Source organism: Homalodisca vitripennis, chromosome 1, assembly GCF_021130785.1.
Source record: "Homalodisca vitripennis isolate AUS2020 chromosome 1, UT_GWSS_2.1, whole genome shotgun sequence".
Lineage (NCBI taxonomy): Eukaryota > Metazoa > Arthropoda > Insecta > Hemiptera > Cicadellidae > Homalodisca > Homalodisca vitripennis.
This window is the reverse complement of record NC_060207.1, coordinates 117,144,270-117,167,662: the sequence shown is the minus strand read 5'-3', so window position 1 is coordinate 117,167,662 and position 23,393 is coordinate 117,144,270. Positions and strand designations below refer to the sequence as shown.

The window sequence follows — 23,393 nt, the reverse complement described above, 5'->3', positions numbered from 1 at the left end:
TAATATTTTTGCAACACAAAGTTTTCAAAACAGAAGAAATTGCCACACAGTGCTGATGACTGTGCACTAACCAGGTAGCATAATAAGTACTTAAAAACTTCAAATACCTGTTAATAAAATGTATAGAGACATTTCATATTCTAAAGTCTTTGCAACTGATTTATTGATCTGGGTGGGACCACCTGATCTGCAGAGCAGACTACGACTCGACTACGAGAACCGGGAATGACGAACGGTACCTTTGAAATGACAGCGATACTACAGGGTCATAATCAAATCTAACCTTACTTAATTGGTGTTTTTATATCTGAATTCAAATGGGTTGATTTATGATTAGTCATCGTTTCGGAAGTAATTATTTGAATTTAGATCAGTAGATTCGTTCGTTCAAAATCTTACTCTTTCTAGTAAATTCTCGCTAAAATGTGTTTCGGTAAGTGTTTTAGGTAGTAGAAAACCAATAACTTAATCTTTAAAGTGAATTTGTTTTGTACTCTGTCTGTGGTGTGTTAAGAGCTGTGAATACTTTACAACATTCGTTTTAAAAATATTACTTACACATTTGGTTGTGTTGTTTCACTATAAACATGTTTATAATGTTATGGTTAATTGGCTAGTCCAGGTGGTATGTAGGTTTTCTCCTATTATTTGTAACAACTTTATTAAATTCACTAGGCTAGAAAGAAAGGCTTTTCAAAGACTATAGGCAAATTTTCAGATCATTAATGGTAGCTAACTAGAGCGGCCCATACCTAGATAGTCCAATTACATTTGAGGCGCTGCTATGATGTGGTTGTAGCTGCCACTGATTTCATTCTTCTATAGTTATAGAAGAATGAAATCAAATATGTATTTATTGGTTTATGATAAGATCTACTGTAATGGTTAGGATCAGCATTTTTTCATACATGTAAAACTGGCAGTATAGGTGGGTGCGGGATGTAGAGGGGGAATTGAAACGGAATAGCCACTTTCAAACTATTATGGTGGGGGAAATGATTCATTATTACTACATTACATTGTTTACAATATAATCTACAATATATCTAAGCTTCTTACAGCTAAATATTTTTACAAATTGAGTAATATAACCATCTGTTAAAATATAATTTAGTTAAAATACCAGATAACAGGATATTTTTTGGACATTTGCTATTGTTGAGTGATATAAGAAATAAGTAATACTATGTTTCGAGATCTAAAATTTGATCTCTTCCTCAGACGGATAACTAACCTAACACAATTAGGCCTACAGGCTTTAGTATAATAAGTGGCCAACACCACAATCGGATCATGATAATCGAATGATATCCAATCATCAATATGCATGACCATCCAACCATCTAAAAATACTGAAAGCAAAATGTCGGACCAAATAATGTAGGCCCCTAATAGATATTTCAAAGAACAATTTAGTTTACTGGTTTTAAATCTTATAAATTATAAATTATAAATTCAAATATAATATATAATTATTATACTTACAAAAAAAATAACATTTTCTTAGCTTTAACTATTTTCAATGATTAACGTAACTCCTTGTGAGACAAAGAAGTCAAGTATGTCATTGTTCTTGCCATCATTAGTCAATAAACAAACATATGATTTTACTTTAAATGTATTTCCAAACACGGTCTTATTTTGAATAAATTTTGAACGATTATGTCAAAGTGAATTAAATTTTAGGTTTTTAAAATTGTATTATAGAGAATCAATACTTTTATATGTAATAGAAATATATTTATTTCTAATTGTATAAAATAACTAAACTGTATTTAAAGTACTTTTGAGTCGTGTAGTACTTAAGATTACTTCACAGGGTGGGCATCTGTGATAGCATTTAAAAAATTCTCAAATAGATCATCAACAATAATGAATACTTCTCGTTTACTTATATATTCTGCAAGATGATCAATAATGCCAGTGACTTCTGTGACCAGTTTTTAAGGATTTCTTTGTAACTCTCCAATTATATTCTATAGTTTGGGTGTTTGCAGAGGTTAATAGATATAACAAGTTTGAACTGTGGTTAACAGTAAAATGGTCAGAACCATTTTAAAAGTTTAAAAATGTTAAAAATATATTTTGGGCCAACATCTGCATGTTCATCCTCATTATTCTTCTTGTCACTAACTTACTCATTATACAATTGAAATGACAACAGTTGGCAATGACGTTACTATTCTACTCAGTACGTAATGAAATAAAAACAGCTGGCAATGATTAATTATGGATAACTATAGGTAAACATTGTATTCGATAGTATCGATATTTAAGATCGATAATCATGATCCAATTGTGGCAGTGGCCGCTTATTATACTAGCCAGCCTATAGGTAAAAATAAACAAATAACTCCAGAGCGTTGTAACAAAAGTGTATCAACTCCATGCATATTAATTATATATTTATTCACGACAATTATCTTTTTGTGTGCTGGGAAAGACTTCTATGAGAATTTTTGTAAGCCTACTTTGAGAATTACCTGTTTGAGTCACCAAAAGTTTGCACTGATGACCAGGACCATTTCTAATCAGTACTTTCCCGAGCTCAAATCACGTTGGATCACTTCCACTTTGCATTCCTGGCGGAAAAAGAAAAACATCCTTCAAAGTAAATCGAAGCTCAGAAATGCAACTGCTACTTTTTCTATCTATAGTACGAGGGCTATTCGGAAAGTAGATTACGTTTTGGAAATAAAAATTAACAAAGTATAGGAACAAATTTGTATTATATATACATTTGAAAGCCACACTTAAATACTACTTTTCAACATAGTCGCCATTCAAATTTAGGCACTTATCATATCGATGGATGAGCTTGACATTGCCTTCCTCATAACATTCTGCCGCCTGTGTCTTCAACCAGTTTGTCACTTCTTGCCGTAGCTCTGCGTGGTCTTCAAAGCGCTGTGTTGCCAGCCACTTCTTTATTGTTGGGAACAAGTTGTAGTCACTTGGTGCAAGATCCGGGCTGTATGGTGGATGAGGAAACAACTCCCACTGGAATGATTCGAGAACTTCACGTGTGCGATTTGCCGTGTGAGTTCGAGCGTTATCGAGAATCAACAGAATTTTCGAGCTTAACTTTCCCTTACGCTTGTTTTGGATCGCTCCTCTGAGGTTGTTTAATGTTTGGCAATACCTTTCTGAGTTGATTGTAGTGCCTCGTTCCAGAAAATCAAAAAGAATTACACCTTTCTTGTCCCAAAAAACGGTCGCCATAAGCTTTCTTGCCGACATCGTTTGCAAACATTTTCTTGGTTTGTGAGGGGAACTTGCGTGTCCCCACTCCATTGACTACAATTTGGTCTCGCAGTTAACATGTTTCACCCATGTTTCATCGCCAGTTACGATGCGATTGAGTAGTGATTCACCCTCTTTGTCGTAAGCATCCAAAATTGTTAATGCTGCAGCCGTGTGCTGGTTTTTGTGGACGTCGGTCAGGATTTTCGGTACCCATCTTGCACAAAACTTGTGGAAGCCAAGCTTATCAGTGATGATTTCATATAACAAAGTTCGTGAAATTTGAGGAAAACTAAGCGAGAGTTCCGTTATGGTTAACCGTCGATTTTCTCGGACCTTTGCGTCAACTTTCTCAACAAGTTAGTCAGTCACTATGCTGGGTCTTCCACTTCGCTCTTCGTCATGAACATTTGTTCGGCCATTTTTAAACTTAATGACCCATTGTTGCACTCCACCTTCAGTGATAATGTTGTTCCCATAAACTTCACACAACTGCCAATAAATTTCTATAGGCTTATAGTTTTTGGCAGTCAAAAACCTAATTACTGCGCGCACCTCATGGTTGGCGGGATTTTCAATTGCGGCAGACATTTCAAACAGGCACTGTGACTAGATGCGTTACAACACGAACTTCCCGCTAGCACGGCTGGATAGCCACTGAGCAGTGGGACGTCCTGACACCAAGATGGCCGCACTAGTCCCGCCCCTAGTGGCCACAGCGCAAAACATAATCAACTTTCCGAATAGCTCTTGTATGTATGTAATGTGTACCTACCTACTTACATATATCAAGCCGACAAATAGTAGCTAGGAACAGAGGATTACTGTGTTAGCTTCATCTGATATTTTTAATTATTATTTTTAGTTTATTTCGTCTTTGAAACACCTGTAATTGTCTCAAATGTTATTAAAACCACTCATTTTGTATTATATTTCATTCTGGTACATAAAATTAAGTTTATATATTCCGTACTACAAATAGCAGAAAGGAACAGAGAATTACATTGGTTCATTTTAGGATATTTTGTCCCACCAACACCTGTTTTCGTCCAAAATGTAATTAAAAAGAATCACTTGTAAATTTCAATATTGAAGAAATTGAATTTGTTACTGTAATTGTAGAGAATCACTGACCCCTTTAAGATTTTTGGAAATGTGACCAGATATTGTCACCTGTGTCAGTACACTGTTCACTTATAAAATATTTCTTATACTGGAATCTCTTTTTCTGTGTATGTTTCACAATACAGAACTTGATACTATATGGTGGCTTGTCAATGTTAATGTGATATCACTGTTTACAGGCTGTTTTAGCTGCTCATGCATGCGCCCTCGATACAAACGACTTGTCGACAATATATTCCCACCGATTCCTCAGGTAAATACTATATATATTTTATATTTTAAACTGCTGTGGCTATGAAAAATGTTTGCTTATCATTTAATTATATTTCTCACTCTTCATTATTTATAATTAACAAAAATGTTTATATTTTTTAATTTTACAAATTAATTAATTTAACAAATTTTAAGACAGATTAATGTTAGTTGAACGATCTGCTCATTAATATTTATCAACAATATAATATTGTGATTTGAAAAATAATGTAAAAAATGTCAGATTTTACCTACAGAGATAAACAAAAACTAGTTTAGCAGCATGTTTGGAAAAATAATTCTACAGCCAAGTCTACTACTAACTTGTAAATAAATTTAACTTTTTTTAGGATGGGCTTGTGAAGAACAACATGGTAAAGTTGACATTCTACTCACTGTCCTCACCTGAGAAACTGGACAGAATTGGAGAGTATCTTTATCAGCGAGCATGCAGGGATCTTTCCAGGAAGAGAACTGGGTATGTATATCGTATGTTAGTCTTGTTATATTCTGGGATTTTTTAATAGTCGGAAAAAAAAATTGCTTACAGTATAGAAGTAGTAAATAACTCTCAACCACTTAAAAACAATGGCCATACATTGCTTTCTCTTGGGAACACTATATTTCAAGGGTTGGAATCTGTCCTCTTATTCAGGTCATGTGTCAAAAAACTTAAGACATGTCAAAAGGTTAAGCAAGCATAAATCAATATATGAAATGAACTCGCCAAAGTCAACTTTGACAATAAACAAATTGTATGTCAAATATTCAAGCATATACCTCAGAGTACAGAGCAGTTAAAAAAGCACAACATTATGACAGCTCAATACAGGCTCACTGTAAACATTCTGTACACACCATAGAAAGTGAGAAACTCTTATTTAAATGAGAAACTATATAAAACTATATAATACAAAAACCAATTGAAGATATCTGAAAATTATTCGTTGTCAATAACAAATTTTAAACAAAGAATGGGTACTATGTCGTTAGACTATTAAGAATTTTACTATAATATATTTTGTAAAAATTGGGACATTTTATAGGCAGTATAAAAATATTTAAAATTTAGTCTATGATATTTGATTAAGTTCAAGTTCTTTATTAAGCATGTTGACAAAGTTAACAATGCATATGCCAAGTCAATACAATAAAACATTAAATCAAAACAATCATTCTAAACTTTATTTTACAAAGACTTATCATTCAAAAAGTGATCTACAGAATAATATGCCTTTTCAGCAAGAAACAGCCTCAACTTCCTCCTAAAAACATTGTGACTCTGTACCAACTTTAACCTTAATGGCAGTCTATTAAATAAAATCACTGTAAAATATTTCAAATGTTTCTTATAAAACAAGGTGGAGTGTGGAGGGATGTTCATAATGCATCTGGGATTACTTCTCGTACCGTAGCAGTGTGATGGGAGAAATTGTTCAAAAAGGTGAAAATTTTTAAGGAGATAGGAAATGGTTTCCAAAATATAAATGGAAGGGAAGGTAAGAATTTTGTTGAAAGTAAAAAGGTCTGCACATGAAGTTCGGGGTAAAACATGAGATATTATTCTCATGGCTATCCTTTGAAGCCTGAAGACAGACTTGGTTTTGGTGCTCTCCGAGCCCCAAATGCAAACTCCATAAGATAGAAACGGATAAACGATACCATAGTACGCAGTAACAAGAACATTAATGGACGCAAAACGAGACAGCTTTCTGAGCACAGGAATACCTTGACTCACCATCTTGCACACATACTCTAAGTGCGTAGTGAAAGATAAGTTACAATCTATAATGAGGCCAAGAAATTTAACGACACCCTCAGAGAAGGCTCAGCGCCCAGATGGATACTGAGTAAACTATTGTTTGGCCTGTTCCCTAGACAAAATTCAATGAGGGTCGTTTTAGAGATGTTCACCTGCAATCTGCTTAGTTCCACCCAATTCAGAAGTGCATTTCCCGCTAAGAATGTATTGAGCTCTAAGCAATCTTTGGAAGGGCTGGAAAAAGTTAGGGATGTGTCATCCGCATAGAGGCACAGATTGGTCCCAGATAAACTCTGATAAAGGTCATTGATGAAAAAAAAAAAAAGTACAGGGCCCAAAATTGAACCCTGTGGGATGCCCTTCCTGACCATTTCTTTGCTTGGAAAATGCACTACAGATGGTTTTGGACGAATCGACAGAACTCACCTTAACACACTGGGTTCTTCCCACCAGATAAGATTGAAACTTGAAAGAGTTGATTCCTTTTAACTTTAATACAAATTGGTTGTTTTTGCTCAATCATAAAATGTATTTATGTATAACACTTACACGTTTATGTGGTATATCTTATTTAACTTATAATTTAAACTGGTAGCATAAATTAAAGCTAATTAGATCATTTTAATATAACGCAGATCAGCTGCTTGTAGCCTGCTGTCCTCTGAAATACACCTCCTTGTGGAAGAATATGGAGTTTGATGCAAGTTTATCGTCACAGAAAGTCGTGATTCAGATGTTGGTAGTTTGTCAATCTCTGAAATACATCTCATTATGGAACAATATGAGGTTTATAATTATGCAGGTTTGTTGTGATTGTAATGGAAGCCATCAACTAGCGGCTACTGGCCTAACATGTTCTGAAATACATTTCTGTATGAAACAATAATGCAGGTTTATATTTTTGATGCAGGTTTGTCGTCATTGCTATGGAAGCCATGGATCAGCTGCTAGTGGCCTGCCATGCTCAGACACTCAACCTGTTTGTAGAGAGTTTCCTGCGGATTGTCCAAAAACTGTTGGAGTCAACAGAACCAGAGCTCCAGATTTTGGCTACTCAATCGGTAAGTTGATCACTGATAAGTATACTTTGATGTATAAATATAATCAAAAATATATATAGTAAAACATTGTTTCTTTAAAATATACAAAGAGTATATACTATCTACTCATACATAAATATAAATATCGATCACATTTGTAATCAACATTTTCAGAGAATTTGAATATGGTTTGTAATGAAAAAGTTTGTTTGACCAGATTAACATATTGTTAGTCTTTCAGTTGTGTTCTTCCTTTCAGAGTTAAGAGGCTAAATAAAATTATTAATTATATAACATTTATGTGTATTTTCTGTTTCTAATGAAACTTCTTAAGTTATTACGTTTTAAAGCTCAGAAAAAAATGGTTTTAAATACAACTGTAGTGCCATCTCAGGAACTACTCTATTCTCAAAAGGTAATAGATAATAAATCAATGTCCAGCAACTCTAATAGAAGATTATTAGCAGACTTTTTGAGACTTGTGTTTGGCCTACTTATTTTTTGGCCATCAAGTATCAGAGCTGTTTACTTGACTGCCAGATATCTGAAAATGTATCTTAGGTTTACATATAGTAAATTTGTGAGGTAAATTGCTTCTTTCTTGTAAAACTAAGAAATTGTTGTTACAGTTTGTGAAATTTGCCAATATAGAAGAAGATACGCCCTCATACCACCGCCGTTATGATTTTTTTGTCTCAAAGTTTTCATCCATGTGTCACAGCAACCACTCAGAACTAGCAGTGCGGGACAGTATCCGCTTAGCTGGCATCAAGGGCCTGCAGGTAAATAGAGAATTTCAGTATTAAAACAGATTTAGTCGTTAGGGATATATCATAACATATTTGTAGTAAGTAAATTATCATAGTATGAAGGCCTCGCAATGAGGTTGCACCAACTCTTTTGATATTACAAGGCAAAAATATCAATAATACCGATATTTATATTTAGTCAACCCTGTTTGTGTACATTAAAAAAAAAAAATTAAAGTTATTGAATTTCAAGTCAGGGTTTATAGCTGATATAATATATTCTGAGTGAGTCAAGAATAATGTACCATGAAAATGTATTACAAGTAACATAGTTACTTTGGAATAATGTGGAAATATTTATAACCTAAAAGCCTAAATATTAAGAAGGAAAACACAATTATCCGTGAAAGACATGACTTTGTTCCAGAAACTGTTGTGTCCTATCTTATAAACAAAAATGAATCACAAAATGTGTTGCTAAGCGCAAATCTTGAGAATGACTGGTCCACTTCCATTGGTTTTAAAGCACTCAGCAGCTTCCTCAAAACTAAGCTCTATTAAATTCTGAGCTGAAATTGTCTTGCTGGTTGTAACCAGCGTTGTTTCAACTGCAAATAGAATAGTCTGAGTAGATACATGAGAAGGAAGGTCGTTTATGAGAACCAAGAATAATAAGGGACCCAAACCTGAACCCTGTTGTATGCCACATCTGACTGGAAGGGGGTAGGAGGTCAATTCCCACAGGGATAAAACTTGTTGATGAGCACTATGATGATGAGATCAACCTTTGAGCAGAACCTCCCTCCTCCAAATACTTCAAGTTTCTCCAAAAGAGCACACAGTCAAATCCATGTGACAGGTCGCACATCTTGACCACAGTAGAGCACTTATCCTTACAGGGAGCCAAGACACCTGGAATTATCTGTTTCACAGCATCACTAGTTGCTTAATTTGTGTCTAAAACTTGGAGAAAAAAGTGTTCCTCGAAGTGGCTGTACAGTTCAATATTGATTACATGTTCAAATATCTTAGATAGAACTGACACCAATGTGATAGGCCTATAACTATGCGGTTTTGTTGCCTTTTTTTGTAGATAAGAACAATTTTAGACGCCTTTCAAGGTTCTGGAAAGTTACCACTGGCTTTGTAATAAAATTTGTCCATAGCTTTATGAGCATTTGTGATATTTGCTTTGTCAAGTTTCTTAAGGGCTTCAATAAAATTCGCCTCCAGAACACTGCCAAACTTTGCTAAGGCTTAACAACTAGCTTTGTTTTCCATCTCAAAACAACCTAAAGTCTCATACATTCCTCTTGCTCAATAATATACAGCATGACAAATGTCCTTTTTGGAATGCAAGACCAGATCATTTTATTTAACGATTCACTTGAATATTGTATACTGCTATGTAAATATTTCTTTAGAAGTTCTAGAGAGACTGTCATTAAAAATAGGCTTTACCTCAGGCATGACAGGTAAATATGCAGTATGATCATAACTTTAGTTGACAATAACAATTTGTTGTTACAGAATCTCGGAAATCCTCTTCATGTACAGCTTATAAAAAAAGTATATTATTGACTTAGATTTTGTGGATTTGCATGAAATTTGTTTCAAATTGATTGTGATTGAATTTCAAACAATGGTACAAAAATATTATTTTAAAAATATTGACTCCTGGAGGTAATTTGACTTTCTTTAAGTTCAAAGATTTATAAGTTCATTAGGTCTATTGAATTATTATCCTTAGAGTTATAGATCATTATATATAGTAGACCTATTGGAATACAAAAATGAAGGTTCAAGCTGCTACCCTTTTCATTATTGGATAAGATTTAAGAGGTCAATAATTAATTTTAAAAAGTTAGTTTTTGATGTGATATTGATAAGAAGTCATAATGTTGGATAGCATTAAAAAATATTAATGTTGGATTACTAATGATAATAAGCAGGTTATCATCAAACTAAATTAGACTTGTCATATAGAAATTCATCATTTCTGCCAAAGAGCAGTCTAGGTTGAATACTAAAATTAATTATCAGTATAAGTAGAAGAGAAGTTTACGTTTTAATTTATGTTCATATTAGTGATTAGTGAGTTCTCAAGATCAGTGCAGCCTGAGCATCTCTGTTTGCACAGGGGGTGATCCGGAAGACAGTATCGGATGATCTGGTGGAGAACATATGGAAGGCTCAACACATGGACAAGATCGTACCCTCGTTACTCTACAACATGCAGGACTCCAGGTGATTAACTATATAGGTTTAGCAGTAAACTAATAGATGGATAAAGCAATATCAGTGATTTCATATCTATCAGTAAACTTGTGATATACAAAATTAACTTTGGTGACAAAACATTTAATAAAGTAAAATTGGGATGGGTTGATGAAATCTTCAGATTATTAAAAAATATTAAATTATTATTATTATATTAAAAAATTATCATAGTAGTACCAGGATTTTTTAGAAGATTTAATAATTAGTTACCTATGGCTTTTACAGAGCTCTAGACAACTTTGACCGAAAAATTGTTTAGCTGGGCTCTTCTATTTTTAAGTATTATTAATTTATTGTAATTTTTGGTTTCCAAATTTAAAACTTAAGTGTTGTGTGAATAAATAATATTAATAACCACACAGAACCAAGTAATAATATTGTATATTTGCAAAATTCCATAAATACTATAAAATCAGTATTGTTTAAAAATCTATTTAAATTTTATAGTAGATAATTTTATTGTAACTATATAACAGAACAGTAACAGTATCTGCTTCTTCCAGGTACCTGGAGAAGGAGGCTAATAGTCCAGAACCTGAGGAAGAAAAGAATTCACCACCATCGCTTGCAGAGACTTGTATCCGGGAGCTGGTTGGGCGTGCAAGTTTTGGCCATGTGCGCTGTGTACTCAAACCTGTTCTCAAGTTAGTGGCCTAACTACCACACTATCTACCTCTAAACTAAAGTACAACTTCTAGTAATTTATGGTGTATTATCTTTTCTCCTCACTACTGTATTTGTCTAGGCATCTGGACCACCATGACCTATGGGTACCCAACCAGTTCGCCATCCATACATTCCGCATCATTATGTTCTCGATACAGGTAAGCTATCAGGGTATTCAGAAAGTCAGAGGGAGGATCTACACTTTTCTAAACATTTCTAAATTGTTGAGAAGATGCCTTAATATGTGAATTTTTAATTAATTATTGAAGTGAGTAATAGGAAAGAGAAATTTCATTTTAATTAATTTTATATGTATTCAAGATTACAATGTTTAACTAAATAAATAAATTCTTATTTAGGATAATATAAACTATAAGTGAACAATTTTCAAAGTTGCAAGTATGTTTAAAAGTACAGGTGAACCCCTCTCATCCCCCACAGTAAGCATTTGTAACTGCAAGACCTCAAAATTTGATTTTGAATTCATTGAAAATTAATAATTCAGATGGTTAAAACATTTTTAAGGAATGTTATTTAGCATTATTTATTGGTTTACTGTTTGTATTTAGCATTACTAGAATCAATAATTTGTATCTTTGATGAGATATCCAAACAGTTTTAAGACGAATTTTAAGACATTGTTGGAGTGATATTGTAGATCATATCTGAATGAGAATTTATAAAAATACTGTAACCCTTTATACCAAATCTCCAAATTTATTAGTAGACCAGCTTCTTTTTTATTTATCTTGAAGGAGTGGTTCTATAGTTTAGGACATTCTTATTTCTGCAGGTCACAGAAGCATCTACTTATGAATATGATGATGTACTGTATACAAATTTAGTAGCAGTATTTCTAAAAGCAATAATATTTTAATTGATTTCTTTGGGAGAGCTAGTGGCTAACCATTTTAATGCATTGGACTATGTCTGAGTTAGAGATAGCGCAGATTCAAGTTCTGTCTGTGTGAACATTGCAGTTTTTATAAATACGGTTGATATTGTACTTTTTTTTTTTTTTTTTTTTCTTTGGGATATTGGGGTGGATTCATAGATCCTCACGCGTCAACCTGAGCTTATTGTGTGCCCCTTTGATGTTAGAGGGGTAAGCCTATCTTTGTGCCCTTAATTAGGCTAAGAAGCTTTTCCCCGATACTAGCATCTGGTTCGTCGCCTGGTTGTTTATCACCGAAAAGAGCCCTTCTCCTTGCTCCCAGTCTCTCACAGTCCAGTATTATGTGTTTTGCAGTCTCTTCAGACTTATTGCAGAGTCTACACTCCGAGTCCTCATTTCGTAAACCTAGAGTGTTTAGGTGTTTCCTGAAGTGGCCGTGTCCAGTGATCAAGGCAATCACTTGCTTAACCCGATCCCTGCCCAGCCCCATCAGCCATCTGGTGAAGCCGGAGCTAGAATCGGCAAGCAGTCTTTTGCCGAGTGCTTGTCCTTGGTGACTCTGCCACCGCAAGCGGTGTGTCTTCCTGGACCATTTGTTTATACTTTGGTAAGCGGCTGACTTGCTTATACCACAACTCGGTTCTGGACCGGTGTATGGCATGCTTGCTCCGCTTTTGGCAAGCCTGTCGGCGCATTCGTTGCCACCTATGCCTGTGTGGCCCGGTACCCAACCAAGACGCACACAGTTGCGTGATCCAAGCTTGCAGAGAGTGTTAAAGCACTCCCACACAAGCCTGGATCCAATACTGTTGGAGTCAAGAGCTTTAAGAGCTGCCTGACTGTCTGACATTATACAGATGTTCATTCCCTGGTACCCTCTGGTGAGGCCTAGGTTGGCACAGGCTAGGATACCATAGATTTCGGCTTGAAATATGGAGCAGTTCCAACCCAAACTGCCGCAAAGGGCAGTTCTAGGGGATTGACTAAACACTCCATATCCAGTTCTACCCTTAATAAGCGAGCCATCCGTGTACCAGACAAAGCTCTTTCTTATTGTTGGGATGTTATCTTGCGATTTCCACTCATCTCTGGAGTAGAAGTCAACAGAGAATGGCTTATTGAATACGAACTCCGTTCTCATTATGTCGGAGACCATTTCGAGAATAGCGCTTGGGTTTACAGCTTCAGTGATGGCGCCATGGCTCGTGTTAGACGCGCCATTCCTCCACAAGCCAGCAATCATCAGCCGATAAGCTGACTTACGCGCTTCAGCTTTTATATGGACATCAAGAGGTAGAAGTCCTAAAGCCACCTCGAGGGTCGCTGAGGGACTGCTCCTGAATGCTCCGGTTACAAAGATTGTGCCAAGCCTTTGTAAGCTTTCAAGCTTGGCTTTGGCAGTTACCTGATTCACCTTTGTCCACCAGACTAATGAACCATAAGTGATTTGAGGCCTTACAACTGCTTTGTAGAGCCATAGTGCTATATGGGGTTTTACGCCCCATGAGATTCCTGCAAGTCTCCTGGACGTCATGAGCGCCCACTTTGCTTTGTGCAGGATATTATTAAGATGATCATTCCACGTAAGCTTATGGTCTAGAGTCAGTCCTAAATATTTGACTGTCTTTGACCACTCAAGCTGAGTGGATGCGAGTTTCAGCCTAGAAAGAGACTCTAGGTTCTTTTTCCTAGTGAATGGTACAACTACTGTCTTAGAGGGATTTACTTTCAGTCCCTCTCCCTGACACCAGTTGTGTACATGTTGAAGGTTGGTATTCATGATATCAACAACATTTGTATATTTTCCCTGTACCATAAGGACTATGTCGTCTGCATATCCTTGGACATAGATTCCATTGTTAGTAAGGTCCTCAAGTAGACCATCTACTACTAGATTCCACAGTAGAGGTGACAAGATGCCTCCTTGAGGACATCCCCTTGTGGGTGCGATCACAAGCGATTCTTCATTGAGATCGGCCCTGATCCGTCTGGAGCACAGCATGGCCCTAAGCCACCGGCACAGGGCTGGCTCGAGGCCACGTCGCTGTGCTCCAATTACCATTGCAGTGAATTTGGCATTGTCAAAAGCTCCTTCAATGTCTATGAAGGTGCACAATGCCAATTCCTTGGCGGACAGGCTATCCTCAATCCTACTGACTAGTTGGTGCAGTGCTGATTCACAGGATTTGCCTTGCTGGTATGCATGTTGGTTGCGATGAAGGGGAGTGTCTGAGAGAACTCCCTTTCTCAGGTGCCTCTCCACCAGTCTTTCTAATGTTTTCAGTAGAAACGAAGATAAACTGATGGGACGAAAAGATTTAGGGACAGAGTAGTCCGCTCTCCCTTTTTTAGGGATGAAGACCACCCTGTTGAGACGCCAGACTTGTGGTATGTACCCATAAACTAGGCTCGCCCTGAATAGTTCACATAGAAGGGTAAGGAGATTCTCCGGCCCTTGTTGAAGCAGGGCCGGAAAGATTCCATCCCCTCCTGCAGATTTGAAAGGGGCAAATTTAGAAATTGCCCATTTGGCTTTAGAGAGAGTGACAATCCTTATGGCAATGGCCCAGCTACCACGATAAGCTCTTGGCCGTGAGCCTGCCTCATGGTTACCAGACGTTCCAGTGTCGTCATTCTCAAAGATACAATCAGGGAAGTGAGTCTCAAGGAGAAGTTTGAGGCTATCACTAGACCCGGAAGTGTGTTGACCTCCCTGGGACCTTAAAGATCCCAAGTGACCGGTTGGACTTGAGGCTAGTAAACATTGCAGTCTAGCTGCCGCGCTTAACTCATTTACCTTCTGTGTAAACTGCCTCCAGGAACTTTGTTTTGCTTTTTTAATTGCTAGGCTGTATTCTGTTAGAGCTCTATGATAGGACTCCCAGATACGGCTCCTTTTGCATTGATTGTACAGCTTCTTGACATTAGCCCTTTTGCGAGCGAGGTCCGCAGTCCACCACTTAGTATTGGTTCGACTCTTCCCCCGTCGCAATGGGCAATTGTCATGGAAGCTATTGATTATAGCATTCTGCAGGTCAGAAGCTATCTGATCTATGTCTGTGAAGCATCGCACCCTTCCGCCTACCAATCCCAACTGTGACTAAAGGTCAGACTTATATCCCAACCAGTCAGTCCTCCTGGGATTGCGATAGAGGACCTCTGCAGCCTCATCTTGCAAGTTAAAGCGGATATACCTGTGATCCGATAATGAGGCCTCTTCGCTTACGTGCTACTTATCAACCATTCCAAGTATACCTTGTGTGCAGATTGTAATGTCAATAACTTCTTGTCTAACTCGTGTTGCGAACGTAGGGCGGTTACCTTTATTACATATAAATAGGTCCCTACTTAGAAGAAATTGTAAAAGTGCCTCACCTCTGGGGTTAGTGTTGGTGCTGCCCCATCCAGCAGAGTGATGGGCGTTGGCGTCACAACCTAGAAGAAGTTGTTGACGTCTGGCTTGTGCTTCTTCCACCAGGAGCTCTAGGTCTCTTGATGGAGGGAGTTCCCTGGCATCATATGGCAAGTATACGGAGCCTACAATTGTGCTCTGCACTATGCCTCCATTCTTCCAGGTTAGTGTGCCCACAGTGAGATCTCTGGAGCAGAATTCGTTGAGGGTTAGAAAATCCATGCCTCTCTTCAACAGGATGCAGGTTCTGACATTCCTTAGAGAGGTACAGTAAATTAACTTACCTTTGGTTTCATTTAGGCCCGCCACTCTCCCTTGGTGAAGCCATGGTTCTTGAATCAATGCCAGATCAAATCCCTCCTGGAGGAAGAACTGGTAGAAGGCTGCCGAGGCAGCCCTACTGTGCTGGAGGTTGATTTGTAGAACTCGTGGCATTGTCCTTGACTGTCGAGGAGACAATTGAGACCTGCCAGAGTCCTAAGTTGGCTCTACAGTTGGAAGCCTTCACAGCCTTGTAGCAGACCTCGTCCAGGAAGCAGACGAATCCGTAACCTTTCGGATCTGGCTTGGATGGAAGGATTTTCCACTCGTTTACATTTAGGTTGGGGTTCTGCTTATTGAACATTTCAAGTACCTTTTCAGGTGTCTTCTTCAGAAGCTTCGGGTGAGCTCTGAAAAACACCCTAGTGGACCTCAAGATGTCCTTACGCAGACCCACTCTCAGAGAGATGTCATCTCCCAGAGGTTTTATTCTTTGAATAACTTCTTCCAGCCAACGTTTGGTGTGCTCGTTGATGCAGGAAGCAATTAAAACACCTTTCTCTAGGTAGGTGCCCGCAAACGATGGAACGGAACCATCCTCCAGGGGTTGGATTTCTTCCATAATTGCGTCCTCGATGGCTTCTCCTTGCTCTGCACTAAGCTTCGCTTCCGGGTAGCCTTCGAGGGCTATGGCCATTTTGATCGCAGCGACCTCTCTGTAGGTAGCCTTGGGTGTGCTACCAGAGGCCTCGGGATCGTGGGCTTCGGGCTTTTGGGTTTCCCTCCTAGCCTTCTTTGCGGGTCCCTCAGCGGAGGGCGGGGTGACCAAGGTGCCTCTGGGGCGTTTGGCCGACCCCTCCCCCGCCTTGGTACCCGCAGTTGGGCCCGGAGTTGAGACCTCCTACCGTTCTGGGTTCTTTTTCTTCTTCTTTTTCCCCCTCCTCCACTTGGAAGGGTCAAAAGCTTCACCCTTTTCGAGAAGTTTAGCCTTCAGTGCTTCTCTTCTTTGAGCAGTGGTGAGATTGGGCCTCTTCATTCTGAGGTTGCCGAGTTGCTCTGTGGCATCATCCAGCGTACCTGTAGACATGGGAGTGCTTGGGCTGTTGAGGAGCTGATCTTCTATATCTTGAAGGGATTTTGCTTCCTCAGCGCTTGTACTGCCTTCCTCAGACAAAGCCTTGCCATGTATGGGAGCTTCAGTGTGCAATGGAACCTCCTGTGTTCCTAAGGCACTTTGTTGAGGAGAAGGTAGGGATGTTGGCATAACAACCTCTTGAGTTGTGTTGCCAGGTGGTGGTATGTGCGAGGTAGCTTCAGGAGCTACCTCAGCAGGAAGAGGTAGGTTAGAAACAGCTTCAGGAACTGTTTCAAGGGTTGGTTGGTTTTGGTTTTTGTTTCTGTTTCTTTTCATGTTGTTCCCACGAGAAGCTAGGGAATGGAAGGTCGACCCAGACAGAGCCCCGCATGCCTGGGTAAGCTGCTTTTAAACTGGAGGGTCGCCGGTGTCCAGAGTCCGCATAGTAAAGACTGGTTTGCCACCAGCCATTCAGCCCCTAGTGGGAGAAATGAAAGGGAAACTAAATCGAAGAGTTGAGGAACTTTACCTCAGATAGAAAAGAGTGAAGAAGAGAGATAGGCTGACACATAGAAAAGTGTGCCAGCCATAGGCCTCCAGAACAAGAAGAGAAGGGATCTGGAGCATTAGCTAGGGTACCTCGGGGTCGCCACTACCCGTACGGCCTCGAAAGTATTGTACTTTACTGAGTCTCTCTCATGTTCTGTTTGATGAGATCCTTGAGCAGGCCAGTGGCCCATGAGGACAGACAAAATTAGGGTAATAAGGGAACTGGCCTCTCTTTTTTTCCCTATAAAAATAGTTAGTTTTACAAGTCCAGTAACAAAACTTAGGTTTTATATCAGTGCAGTAGACTAATTCATTAGCCCCTGTTAGGTTATGAAATTTGGTTAATTTATCTATTGATGCATAACCTTGTTTTGTGTTCTTCCCCTTCACTGCATTTAGATAGCAAGTGATCAGATTCCACAATCAGGTGTTTAATGTGATTTCCCCTTGTAAATTTCGGGTTAGAATTTCAAATTTGTCACTCTTCACTCTCTCTGGCACATTGTGGTGCTAACTGTGGTATTCCTTTTTGACAATAAAATTTAACAATGACGTTGAGAGAAATGAGTATGTATTTTAATTTCATTACTATTAATCACATGCAATTAATTTATATGATTAGTAATTCATTTTCTCAAATTTTGTATGTTGGACCATTGAACTAATATTAATGAATGTGCTCACCACTTAAGTAGTAAAATGTAAATAAATTATTCATAAAAACAATATAGCCAGTAATCAATTATTACCTTAATTTTAAAGGGTGGGTTAGAATACAGCTGATTAAATGACACTAACTAATTTTTAATTTTTCTATTTACTAATTTAGTTTTGGAAGGATAACTTGGTTTGTTAAAATCTCTGGAATATGTTCAACTATTGACCTACTATACTGGACACATGATCTGAGAGCATGATGTCAAAATATAATTGTGATCCAATCTCAAGACAACATTACAGTACTACTGTTGTGTTGCAGTCTCAATACTCATATGCAGTGGTAGAAAGTCTCATGAATCATCTGGATGAAAACTCCAAGTCTAGTCCCAAGATCAGGACCAGCATCGCAGATGTTTTATCCAAGATCATAGCTATTGCTGCTGAGGAGAGTGTGGGTAAGTGTCCTTTTCACAAGAAAAGTTGGATAATAGAATGTTAACTACATTTAAAACTTGACTTTTTCAGTATGCTGTCCACTTTTTTGTACTAGATTATGACAAATGCTATCCTCTCTCATGTAGAACTAACAGTAAATGTGTGTACATATTTAGTTATCATTTGGCACACTGGTCAACATGTTAATGGGACATAAGATATTGCAAATTATAAATCAGAGACTACATTATTTGAACTAAATTCCTACATTCTAGTCTTTTTTATAATTTGAATATATTAACAATATGTTTTATCTGCAAAATAGTACATAATGAACCAAATTTTTAAATTTGAAAGATCCTTTGCAGACTTATAAACTTGATTGCATTCATTGTGATTTCTCATTTTAGAGTTGAGAACTGGCCAAATGGTGAATTTCATAAGATTTTTTACATACTTGTCACCTTTGGCATAGTTTCTCATCTTATAACCAAATACTGATCTAGATCTTGTGTTTTCAGGTCCATCTGTGCTAGAGATCATCAATTCTTTGTTAACACACCTAAGAGGCAGTGTGGACCGAGAGAGAGGCAGTGGTGGGGAAGAGAGACAGTACCAGGATGCTCTGATCAACGCTTTGGGCGAGTTCGCTGCCCACCTGCCTGACTACCAGAAGATAGAGATTATGATGTTCATAATGAGCAAGGTGCCGTACATCACCGGGGATCATCGCAAGGGCAATGCTCTGCTGCAACAGATGCTGCTCAAATCCTTACTCACGGTTAGTTTGTTAAAAGTGTGATGAAGAAATGTTCGTAATTTATTATTTCTTAGCCAATGCACAACAGATATCATCTAGAATTTACTTGTATACAAATACTATTTGTATATAAAATATCAATGTTAACTCTTAAAGTGTGACATACAGGAATACCTGTATTGTCTTATTTCTTCTGTTTATTGTGTACATATAATTCACGAAAACACTATGAATGTGTAAGAATGTGTAATTGTATTGATTTATGATTGCTAGGAAAAAAATAGGATTGCATCTGGTGTAAAAAATCAATAAAAAACCAATGCTATTCTTTTATTATAGTTTTGTTTTACGATGTGAAGAGTGGCATGCGGATATATTCATACCGTGGTGCATCTACGTGTAAAACCAGTAAAGTTAAAAATATTTGTATTTCTTCTTCCAAGAAAAAATGTAATTTTCTTTTTAGTCTCTAAATACAGGCTAATTGAAGTAAGCTAAAGTTTTCTTCGACATTTTGAGGATTAATAATAACTTTTAAATGAAAGGTCACTAATAGGTACCGTAATTTAATTAATTTGTAATGTTAAGCTGTATGACTAATACTAGGCCCAGTAACTCACATGTTGATTCGGCCACGATTTGTTTCTTCTTTTGTGGATATGGGTGCTAGTTGGATACTATACTGAAAGGAGTGCTAGTAAAAATACCTAATTTTTTGATTGTTTGATGGTGTTTCACTCTGAATGTCAAAAGTATCAGCTGATGATTAATAAATAAACCTCTACCATTAATCATTTACATTTACATTCTTTAAAGTTTTCCTTATTAAACTGTTGTTCACACTGTCATAACTATTCATGTTTTTATTTAATGCATTGTAAACCACATGTTTATATTAGACAAATTGCTTGTCATGGTTCTCATCTTACCGGGACGTCTTATGTTGTATGGCAATAAATGAAAGTGCAATCAAAACAACTGTGCATTATGAAATGTTTAGAAACAAAACTTAGCAGAATTAACAAGGTTTTAACAGAACCGTAATATCATACAGAAGAATTTGAATTTGATGTCATATGGTAAATAACAGAAGTTAGGAACACGTGTTTCTGGTGAGCTAGGACAGTGCTACTACGCGAAAGCATACAGTCTTGGAGCTGACTTTCAACAAAGGACTTGTACTGTATTTGTAGACTGTATTTTTTAGCCTATGCTCAATACAATCATAATACTAAAATTATCATTTCAGGTTGGACGAAGATATCACACTGTTGCTCTAAACACCACCTTCCCTATGTCCTTCCTTGACCCTCTCATGAGGATGTCTCTCTCATCCGATTCAGATATGAGGACGCTGGTGCAGAGGATATTGCAGACATTGCTGGATAGGCACAACAACACAGAGAAGCTGCTTAAACCCACGTGAGTATTCATAATGTACAAGATCTGTTAAAAAAATATTAATTTCTGAGGCTTACGTATATTGGTTTTTTATTTTTTTTGTAGCATTATGTTAGTACACAGTCTCTGATGTATGCCAACAATTTTGGCCATTTTGAATTTTAAGTTCATTGAGAGCTGATTTGCTTGCACATTTCGAAATTCGTCTTCGAATTGTGCCTATTAAAAAAAATAGATCCAAGAATGTGTATTGAATTTTGTGTTAAGAGCAAAATTAATTGTGCGGACGCATTCCGAATGTTAACTGTGGCTTATGGAGAAGCTGGACTGAAGCACGTTTATCGGTGGTACAAAACTTTCTCAGAGGGCAGAGAAGATGTGAACGACAAACAACATGTCGTACACCTGAGCATGTCAAGAAATCCAAATTGTTCCAGAGGGTCATACCGGTGACGAATCTTGGGTTTATGGTTATAATGTAGAAACCAAAGCTCAATCATCCCAATGGAAGCTGCCAAGAGACTGAAAAAAAGCACACCAAGTTCGGTATGAAAGTTTTGCTTAGCGATTTCAGGGGTGTGATGCATTATGAGTTCTTGCCACAAGGTAGAACTGTCAATAGGGAATATTATCTGCAAGTTATTCTCATTTTGCACAAAGCAATCCACCAAAAATGCACAGATTTTTAGTTTCTGAAAGCATTGTGAGGAAAAACTCTAGTGTCAAAGTCCTTACACAAAGTTAACACACTTGCAATGTAATAAATGATGGGACATTATTTAGTTTAGAAATAGAAGTAGGCATATATTAGATACATATTATGTCGGCGTTTGTAGTTGGTCATTGTAATTATATCCAGTCTAAGATATTTCTGGTGTCACAACTGAGTTTGCTATGCTGCCTTGATCAAGAGATTATATATATGACATGGTTAGATAATAACTTTTTCTTTGATATCTGCATTACAGTACTGATCAAGCACTGCATGCTTAATATTTTTTTTTAACGGACAGTTTAAAGTATATTTTTTCTAAAACCTATAATTTTCTTATCTGGATAATAAACTCTGTGCTCAAGAAAAAATTTAAAATAAAAAGTTTTGTTAGTAAGAGGTTGACTTTTTACTTTCAAGACTATAGATGTAAACAAATTTATAATAGTAGTTAATTTAATTAAACATATAGTTTGAATTAATAGAGCTGAAAGACAGGGATTGTTACTATTTGATAGGAAAATCAGCAGACTTACCTTGAAAACTATCTTCAAGGGTCCACTGATTGAAAGAACACATTAAAGTACATATATGTTACACATTTAGAAATTTTTATTGCACTGCAGTCTTTCTCAACCAGTAGAAAGTATTTTAGTTGTCTGTTTACTTTCGGTTGCAGAGTCAATGTAGGTAGCAGTGTTGCTAATTCACTTTATAGACACTGTTGTCACTTTATAACTGTTGCCAATGTATTGAGCATTATTTTAAACATCTATGACAATGTTAGTCTGCTGGACAAACCAGTGCCTCAACATGCTACAAACCACAACACCACTGACTTCAATAACTTTTAAAAATTCACAATAGTAAATCACTACCAAAATACTGCAATCCTCACAGTTAACACATTGAATACGGTAGGCCCTAGTATAGGTTGGGCTAGCACGCATGCCGCTGTATACGGAGCCCGACCTATACTCGGGCTCCGGTATTTAATTTAATACTTTAAGGTATTCGGTAAAAAATCGGGTTTAGTTCTTTCAGACCATTTCCTTTGTTATATTGTTTATATTTATACGTTTTTATATGACAACTAGCAGTTGTGCAGCTGTAAAAATAGTATTTTGAACTATTGCACAGCTGCTTAGTTACGTAACTGACTGACGCGGTGACACGAGCATTGTTGTCTGGAATGTGTTTGTAAACAAAGTTCCACTACTATTGAAAAAAGTGATGTGGTAAATGTTGGTTTAGTGATGGTTTAGTTTATATCTGATAGTTTTCGTAGTAATATGAGTTTTGATTGTATATTTTTCTTGTTCATTGTGTAAAATGAGTGACCAATTAGACAAAGAAACCGTGCGTATGATACGTGATATGCTGTCAGATTCTGAGGATGATTCGGAGGAGAAGGATCCTATTTGTAATGAAAATAAAAGATCATCTGTGATTTTGAAAGAATCTTGGAACAAATTTATGATTCTGGGTCGGTGGGTGAGTTTCTCGACGACAATGATCGTGACCTAGTTGTTATTACTTTCTTTCTTATATGTTAATTTTATATCAAAAACACATTTATAGAATATTAGCTGGTTGAAAAATAAGACGTTTATAGAATGTTACAATTTTTAAAATTTTATTTGTTTCCATAATTTTGTTTACTTCATAATTTTGTTCAGATAATTATTTTATCATAAACAGGCACATTTCCTAAAAGTGCGTTTTCTCCTCTTTAATTTGATTTATAATAGGTTAGGTTTAATTAATGTCTTCATAATTTTCAAAATTTTTAAAAATGTTAAGAAAATGGAACTAAGCGTACCAATGGGTAACAAAATTTCAAGAAACCTATAAACATAAACCTGAGATAAGTCCCTCCTTCCATTCCATTCAGCAGACTAACGTTATATATCTAATATATAAATACTCAATAGTGTCAAAAGTTATAAAGTGATAACAGTGTCTATAAAAAGTATTGGCAACACTACTTCCTAGATTGACTCTGCAACCCAAAGTAAACATACAACAAGCATTTTTGTTATCCAACTGGTTGGGAAAGATTGCATTTCAATAGAAAATTTCGAATTATGTGTAAAATATGTGTACTTTTATGTAT

The 23,393-nt window shown here is 36.9% G+C and overlaps 1 protein-coding gene across 8 annotated transcripts in view; it reads left to right on the top strand.

Annotated features, from left to right (window-relative positions):
- The window catches only part of LOC124370141 (protein EFR3 homolog cmp44E), a 78,438-nt gene that overhangs the window by 27,850 nt on the left and 27,195 nt on the right, over positions 1 to 23,393 (top strand). For 7 of the 8 annotated variants that reach the window (XM_046828457.1, XM_046828435.1, XM_046828439.1 and 4 more), the window contains exons 2-11: positions 4,548 to 4,621; positions 4,971 to 5,098; positions 7,293 to 7,443; positions 8,052 to 8,204; positions 10,312 to 10,418; positions 10,955 to 11,095; positions 11,197 to 11,275; positions 18,289 to 18,424; positions 18,926 to 19,185; positions 20,414 to 20,586. In XM_046828457.1, coding sequence (XP_046684413.1) covers positions 4,548 to 4,621; positions 4,971 to 5,098; positions 7,293 to 7,443; positions 8,052 to 8,204; positions 10,312 to 10,418; positions 10,955 to 11,095; positions 11,197 to 11,275; positions 18,289 to 18,424; positions 18,926 to 19,185; positions 20,414 to 20,586 — 1,402 coding nt within the window. Of the gene's footprint in view, positions 1 to 187; positions 434 to 4,547; positions 4,622 to 4,970; positions 5,099 to 7,292; positions 7,444 to 8,051; positions 8,205 to 10,311; positions 10,419 to 10,954; positions 11,096 to 11,196; positions 11,276 to 18,288; positions 18,425 to 18,925; positions 19,186 to 20,413; positions 20,587 to 23,393 lie in introns of those variants that run through there. The other variant, XM_046828460.1, reaches the window with a different exon arrangement.